Below are 8,403 nucleotides of genomic sequence, written 5' to 3' on the forward strand. Positions count from 1 at the left end.
TCCAATGTATTATTATTAAAGCCACTAGTGACAATTAAAACAAATGTTAGTTTGAAAGAATGAATAATATCTATTCCTTCAGTTTTAATACGACTACACTAAGAAAAGAGACGTTCAGAGTTTAAAAGAGGATATGCTCACAAAGTCAACCACATAGAATATTCAATAGTGTGATTGATTGTGTTCTTGTCTACAACATACCACTACACCCAAGCTCACACAAGCTTTGTAAAATCTCCCACTATTATTATTCAGGTGTCCCAAATCCCTTTCTTTCAAAAGTCAACATGTCAGAAACATTGGTAATATCATGAACTGTGACCTCAATTAAATCATCCGCATGAGCATAGCAAACCCCCAGGAGGTGTGACGGACGGTGAAACAAATGCTTGGTAGTGGCCAAAAGGTGGTACTACAACTTCTGTGTCAGTCTATGACGTCCTTGGGCCCAAAATACTTTTTCACATTGACTTACATTGGGAAAGAGACGTCTGTATATCTGAAGGTCCTTTAAAAAAAAAAAAAGAAGTCAACTACCCAGTACGAACACTTTTATAGCCCTTCTTTAAATCACTAGGGTCTAAAAATGTTAAATGTGCTAAAAGCTTAATCCATTCATTTGACTGAGACGAGATTGGCCTTGAAGCTGCAGATTGGAGGTGGGGCTTAAGTAAAACGCATGTGCGCACTCTCTATTGGCCCAGATACGGGTGCTTTTGCTCTCGAGAGGCAGGCCAATTTGACTTCATGTGCCACTGACAAACTCTCATAACAATGAACAAGGTCACGCCTCCCACTCTGTATACAGTTCTCTTTATACACCTATGGAGCCTAGTTACAAAAATAGCAGAGAGACAACATTAAAACCGTCCATACCGTTATCTTTAGATCTGACTATAATAGAAAACAGACGTTCAGAGTTTCAAGGAGTGAACTTCTGTTTAGTTTTTTCTCTCCCCTCTGCACTGCCCACAAAGCCATCTAAGGATATCGGTTATTATTCTGACCAATTATGTTCTTACAGGGTGTGAACAAACATGATGACGTGTGATGCTTATCTGCTCATCATCATTAATGTTCAGAAACCTCTTTACATTTCCTCTGGAGGGGATGTTAGCCTTTGCAGACCATTGACCTGCACACAAACCTATGAAAAACTCATTCCTTTAGCCCTTAACACGGAAAATCAGCTGTAAGACGATGGTGCACGCTTGAAAAAAGACAATTTCACAGTTACATGAGTACATTATTTATTGATTACAGCTTCTTTGAGGTGTTTGCTCGATTAGAAAACGATGAAACGCAAAGAAAAGACAAACGTATAAACAAAGTAAAATATTATACAGCAAACGCACTGGAAGTCAGGACATGATTGTTATATATAAAAAACAAACAGCTGTGTATCTGTGCTCTCTCCTCTCATACTAAATAAAGCTGCAAACATCCAAATCGTCTTCCTCTTCAAATGTATATGATTTCCTTCTTCTGATCAGATCCAACATGAGGACAATGGTGCAGATGAAAGGGATCCGTGACCGTGAAGTGTTTCCAGGTCGTAACGTCACTATTCTATGATGAGCATTTGAATATTGTACCAGTCAGTTTTTAATCTCTAATGGTCCAGCGTGAACTGTGTGTTCAATGCAACTCTTCCTGGTATCCAGAGACCATGCGTTCAGGGTCCTGTGTACAATGTTGGGACAGATAGCGCCCCCTGGTGGTCACTATGCACTCTGCACGGCACTCTGTGGATTTGAGGACTCTGAAAAAAAAAAATAAGGCTCAATTAAACACTGAAGCTGAGCTGAAATGATCTCATCACAGTAGCCTTTGTATCTGTGTGTGTGTGTGTGTGTGTCCTAGCATTACTATCCCTGTGGGGACCTACATCTGTTTACAAAGTCACGTGTGGGGACTTGCCTCCCTTATGGGGATGTCCCCGTGAGGGGAATCATTCATTTTAGGGTGAAGACTCGGTTAGGGTTAGGCATGTGTTGAAGTGATGTATACATGGTGTGTGTGTGTGTGTGTGTGTATGTGTGTGTGTATGTGTATGTGTATGTGTATGTGTATGTGTATGTGTATGTGTATGTGTATGTGTGTGTGTGTGTGTGTGTGTGTGTGTGTGTGTGTGTGTGTGTGTGTGTGTGTGTGACATATGTTGCCACACCCTAAAACATGTTTTACTTTGTTGTTATTGTTATTATTGGCTGCTACTTTATTTACTTTAATAGGAACTACTATGGACAATCATTTGCACTAGTGTACTTATTTTTACTGTAACATCTTCATCTGTTTATAAGTGACTGTTATGTTTGTATATATGTTCTGCTGCCTTTATATCTTCATTTTGGATTGATATCTCTTGATGTGGGGATTTATAAATATTTGTCTATGTTTGATTATGTCGGTATTTTTAGATATTTTAACTTGTATTCCTCTGGATTGTGAGAAACATCATTTAGATCCAAGATTGACAACAAAGTTGACTTTTTTTTTTGAATCATTGTTCGAGTACTTTATTTATCCTGGGGGTTTTGTGACAGTTAATCCATTTATTTAAGAATAAAATACAAATATAAAGTCAAATACAATTTAATAAAAATATGCATCTAAACAAGAGAAGTTAAAAAACATTTTTCAATAAAATATAAAAATAGCAATATGTATATTAAAATAAAACTAAGAAAAAATACATAATAATAGAGGATAAGAAAAATATATATTATTAGTAAAACAAACACCGATGCGACCCTGTTTAATTTACATTGTCCTTTTGTTGTTTAGCATTGTTCCCTGCTGTACGACAATTACATATTATAACTAGAAAATGCATTTCCTGCAGAAAATGCGTGCAAATGCTGCAAACTGTGAACATTTGTGGCTGAATTTAGCTGAAAATGCAGAAAAAGGTGAATATGTTATTCGCTGAATGGTAGCTGCTTTTAGCTACAGAAACCAAGTCAGTGTGTTTCTGTTATTCTGTGTGTTTTCTGTGTGTTTCTGTTATTCTGTGTGTTTCTGTTATTCTGTGTGTTTCTGTTATTCTGTGTGTTTCTGTTATTCTGTGTGTTACTGTTATTCTGTGTTTCTGTTATTCTGTGTGTTTCTGTTATTCTGTGTTTCTGTTATTCTATGTGTTTCTGTTATTCTGTGTGTTTCTGTTATTCTGTGTGTTTCTGTTATTCTGTGTGTTTCTGTTATTCTGTGTGTTACTGTTATTCTGTGTGTTTCTGTTATTCTGTGTGTTTCTGTTATTCTGTGTGTTACTGTTATTCTGTGTGTTTTCTGTGTGTTTCTGTTATTCTGTGTGTTTCTGTTATTCTGTGTGTTTCTGTTATTCTGTGTGTTTCTGTTATTCTGTGTGTTTCTGTTATTCTGTGTGTTTCTGTTATTCTGTGTGTTTCTGTTATTCTGTGTGTTTCTGTTATTCTGTGTTTCTGTTATTCTGTGTGTTTCTGTTATCCTGTGTGTTTCTGTTATTCTGTGTGTTTCTGTTATCCTGTGTGTTTCTGTTATTCTGTGTGTTTCTGTTATTCTGTGTGTTTCTGTTATTCTGTGTGTTTCTGTTATTCTGTGTGTTTCTGTTATTCTGTGTGTTTCTGTTATTCTGTGTGTTTCTGTTATTCTGTGTGTTTCTGTTATTCTGTGTGTTTCTGTTATTCTGTGTGTTTCTGTTATCCTGTGTGTTTCTGTTATTCTGTGTGTTTCTGTTATCCTGTGTGTTTCTGTTATTCTGTGTGTTTCTGTTATTCTGTGTTTCTGTTATTCTGTGTGTTTCTGTTATCCTGTGTGTTTCTGTTATTCTGTGTGTTTCTGTTATTCTGTGTGTTTCTGTTATTCTGTGTTTCTGTTATTCTGTGTGTTTCTGTTATCCTGTGTGTTTCTGTTATTCTGTGTGTTTCTGTTATTCTGTGTGTTACTGTTATTCTGTGTGTTTCTGTTATTCTGTGTGTTTCTGTTATTCTGTGTGTTTCTGTTATTCTGTGTGTTTCTGTTATTCTGTGTGTTTCTGTTATTCTGTGTGTTTCTGTTATTCTGTGTGTTTCTGTTATTCTGTGTGTTTCTGTTATTCTGTGTGTTTCTGTTATTCTGTGTTTCTGTTATTCTGTGTGTTTCTGTTATCCTGTGTGTTTCTGTTATTCTGTGTGTTTCTGTTATTCTGTGTGTTTCTGTTATTCTGTGTGTTTCTGTTATTCTGTGTGTTTCTGTTATTCTGTGTGTTTCTGTTATTCTGTGTTTCTGTTATTCTGTGTGTTTCTGTTATTCTGTGTGTTTCTGTTATTCTGTGTGTTTCTGTTATTCTGTGTTTCTGTTATTCTGTGTGTTTCTGTTATCCTGTGTGTTTCTGTTATTCTGTGTGTTTCTGTTATTCTGTGTGTTTCTGTTATTCTGTGTGTTTCTGTTATTCCGTGTGTTTCTGTTATTCTGTGTGTTACCTGTGTGCAGCGTGTTGGTCGTTATCCGGCTCTCCTCCAGCGCCAGGAAGTGTCTGCTGGCGTCCGCCCCCCCCACCTCACAGGTGAGCACCATGATGGGACCCCTCCCCCCCTTCAGATGCACCTGGATATTATCCTGCATCAAAACAACACAAATATTCCATCTCTCACATACTTATGTATATATAATAACTTGCTTTATATCTTGTTATTGTTCATTTGTAAATTCAACATGTATATTTTCAAATGTCTTGTTTATTTCTAGTCTCTTAATCTTTATTGTACAATGACATGTCTTTTCATGCGGCTGCAACACAAACATTTCCCAAATTGGGATCAATAAAGTACTTGTTATCGTATCTCTTTACTAAGCACGTTAAAAACATGATTAGATCTGGTAAATCAGCAATATCTTAAAGGTCTCCTATTGTGCAAAATTCAATTTTTAATGTCCGGTGTGTCAGGAGACTCAAACTGTCAGAAAACATTTCTTTTTTTTTTAATATAATGTTTTTTAAAGCTACGGACCCAGAATCAGCACTTTGGTAACAGGGCTGAAATAGAGGGATGTGAGGCTAGAATGGGTCATCTGTTTGGTATTTAGAGCCAAACACTTCAGAGACATGTTTTTTATATATCTGAGACCTATAATATATGCCTAAAAATAGTATAATAAGACCTTTAATAAATACTTTCAGATTGTGTGTTCTTCACCTCTTTGGGAGCCGGGACCTCCAGCTTGGTTTCCTCCGGAGCTTTGACCACGATGACCGTCTGCTGCTGGAAGGCTGCGAGCCGCCCGACGTCCTCCTGGGTCACGTAGGCCGACGTGCAAAAGTTAAAGAAAACCTGCTTCACGTTTTAGAAATCCACATTTACAACAACATTGTTTTGCAGTCCCATAATGTTCATTAAAACCTGCATTGAATGGCTTAAAACACATCATTGACATTTATTTAATTATAAAAGCCATATTGCAAATTTGCACATTTGTTTTATTTAATAAATATATATATATATATATCCAGCCGGACGAACATTAGCATTCATTTGAAATTATGTTTCTTTCAACCTGATAAATGAAAGCCTAATGTACTTCCTGTTTTGGTCTAAACCTGGACTGTAATTTACTTTTCTACATCAATTTATCATTTGGTAAATAAAATGTCATCCTAGTTTTTAAAAGTCCACGCTGATGTCTTTAAATGTCCAAAACCCAGAAGAAGAAGAAGGAAATCTCCCCGTATGAAAGGCTGAATGCACTATCTTTTGACATCATTGCATGAAAAACGACATTAATGATCCGTTCGCTAAATAATGAAGTTTCCTCCCATCCGACGTCTCTCTGGTGTTAAGACAGGCAGAACGTGGAGACAGTGAAAGGATATGTGGCGTTGTCGAGGTCATCGGTCATGCTGAACAGCTGCTGAGCGCAGCTCTTGATGAGCGAGTCCAGCGTGTCCTCCACCAGCTTCAGGCTGTCCAACTCTCTCTGGAGCTTCTGCTGGTTCTGCAACAGGAAGCTGGAGATGGACGTGCTTCCTCTGAAACAGACAGAAATAACTCATTATTTAAATGTGTTAAAAGTCTTGTATCATGCAAAATACACTTTCTGATGTCTTTTATACGTAAATATGTGTCCCCCGGTGCGTCAGAAAACAAAACCCTCTCTTTTCCTCCGTACCCACATCGCTAAAAACGGGGGAACAACGGAGCTAATCCAGATTTGCTGCTGATATGACGTCATATCGGATGTTGTTGTTTATTTTAAAGCTAATCAGCCCTTTAGCAACAGGGCTGAAATAGAGGGATATGAGGTGAGCACTAAAATGCATGATCTGTTCATAGAGACATGATTTTTATATATCTGTATATATCCGAGACCTATAATATATGCCTAAAAATAGTATAATAGGTTAGTTTGAAAAATAAATGGCCACAGAGAAAATGCAGAACAGAGCCTGGCAGATAGATGTATTATTGTAGGGTTTGAGCTTATCATAAATTGTTGAATAAAGTGTTAAAATGTTGCTTTGATGGGGGCTATAACAGAACTCAAGAGAACCAATAGGAATATGAAAGCAAACAGTGAGCATTAATAAACCCAGAGGACATATTCCTGAGCTCTGCTAAGTGCCCCCGATAAACATTCCTGTTGTCATCTTGCAATCTACTTATTTATAGAAATAGTTATCACCGCAATAAACCATATTTAATTTAGTCTTAATGTACATTATTTAATATTCTGTTATTGTTCAAATCAGATTCTATTTACAAGCATGTATACTTCTTGCACTACTTTTTATTGTATTATATATGTTGCGTTGTTGGCGGAGCTCAGGTCAGAAGAATGTCATTTCTCCCCTGTAGCTTACATGACAGTAAAGCCTTTGAACCTTTGAGTCTGTGTTCACTCACATCCACTTGAAGTGGTTGACCGACTGCCTCTTGAGGACGCTGATGCCTTCGAGGACCGCCGTGATGTCGTAAACTCGCCTCCTGCGGGTCTGCAGGCTCGTGGTCACATGACCCAGATCCACCACCCCGTCAGGAGCCGCCAGCAGCAGCTCCAGGAAGCGCTGAGTCAGCAACCCCAGCGACAGATCTGAACACACAACAACACACACCAGGGTCAACACACACCAGGGTCAACACACACCAGGGTCAACACACACCAAGGTCAACACACACCAGGGTCAACACACACCAGGGTCAACACACACCAGGGTCAACACACACCAAGGTCAACACACACCAAGGTCAACACACACCAAGGGTCAACACACACCAGGGTCAACACACACCAAGGTCAACACACACCAGGGTCAACACACACCAAGGTCAACACACACCAAGGTCAACACACACCAGGGTCAACACACACCAGGGTCAACACACACCAAGGTCAACACACACCAAGGTCAACACACACCAAGGTCAACACACACCAAGGTCAACACACACCAGGGTCAACACACACCAAGGTCAACACACACCAGGGTCAACACACACCAGGGTCAACACACACCAGGGTCAACACACACCAGGGTCAACACACACCAGGGTCAGAGCTGGAGATATCAAAACAACACTTTTCCTGATTTAGTTTTCACAGATCCATAACTCTGCTGGAAAGAAATGTCTACTCCTAAGTGGTCACTGCTGTTTTATTTTCATTTATGTCTATCTCATCTGTGTGTTTTGTCTCATCACGTGTATATTGCTGAAAAGAACTATGAACAGATGTATGTCATGCATGTAAAGATGTAATGTACAATATGCTGTGACAATGTTTGACACTAAATGCCAATAAAAAGTAAATTAAAAAAAACGTAAGGCTTCATAGTTTTTGTTTAGCCAATAAAAACACAAAAATGTTTCTTATTTGATCGATTTCTAATTATGTTTCTTAGTGTCTTGTTATATATTGTCAAATAAGTAAATAATTGGATCTTTGAAGCCATAATCTTCAAGATGTTCCTGAGACCGGAGCCATCTTTACTGCAAAAGCCATTCTCCTGCTCGAACAGTGTATCTAGTGTCAAACTGTTGGCTCTTCTTTAGCAGAGCCTTACAGCTACTGCTAAAGCTAACTCAACAGAGGCACAGAAATCAAAGATGTGTTGCTATGAAAGTGTTTGGATGAAAGGACAGATGACGCACTGTATCTGCTGGATGGTTTGGTCAGGGGACTCGATTTCCTCGGATGCCTGCTGAAAAGAAAAACAAATATCTTACTCAACTTAAAGGTCACCTATCATGCTGTGTTCAGGCAATAGGTCTCAGATATACACAAATATAAAAAACATGTCTATGAAGTGTTTTGCTCAAAATACCAAACAGATCACCCATTCTAGCCATGCCTCATATCCCTCTATTTCACTTCCTGTTTCTAAAGTGCTGATTTGGGGTATAACGCTTTAAAATAAAAAGGAGGGGTCTGAGCTCATGCGGGACCCGGCAG

General features: G+C 38.4%; 1 protein-coding gene across 1 annotated transcript; it reads right to left on the minus strand.

The window, feature by feature from the left end:
* Positions 1-1,233: 1,233 nt before the first annotated feature.
* Positions 1,234-8,200, minus strand: e2f6 (E2F transcription factor 6; the record flags this gene model as incomplete). Its single annotated transcript, XM_079645345.1, has 6 exons — positions 1,234-1,762; positions 4,440-4,575; positions 5,154-5,268; positions 5,828-5,983; positions 6,858-7,044; positions 8,194-8,200. The coding sequence occupies 6 exons, from the start codon at positions 8,198-8,200 to the stop codon at positions 1,725-1,727; spliced, it is 639 nt and encodes a 212-aa protein (XP_079501471.1). The 3' UTR covers positions 1,234-1,724.
* Between the last annotated feature and the right edge of the window lie 203 nt (positions 8,201-8,403).

This window comes from Notothenia rossii (genome assembly GCF_949606895.1).
Source record: "Notothenia rossii genome assembly, chromosome: 8".
Lineage (NCBI taxonomy): Eukaryota > Metazoa > Chordata > Actinopteri > Perciformes > Nototheniidae > Notothenia > Notothenia rossii.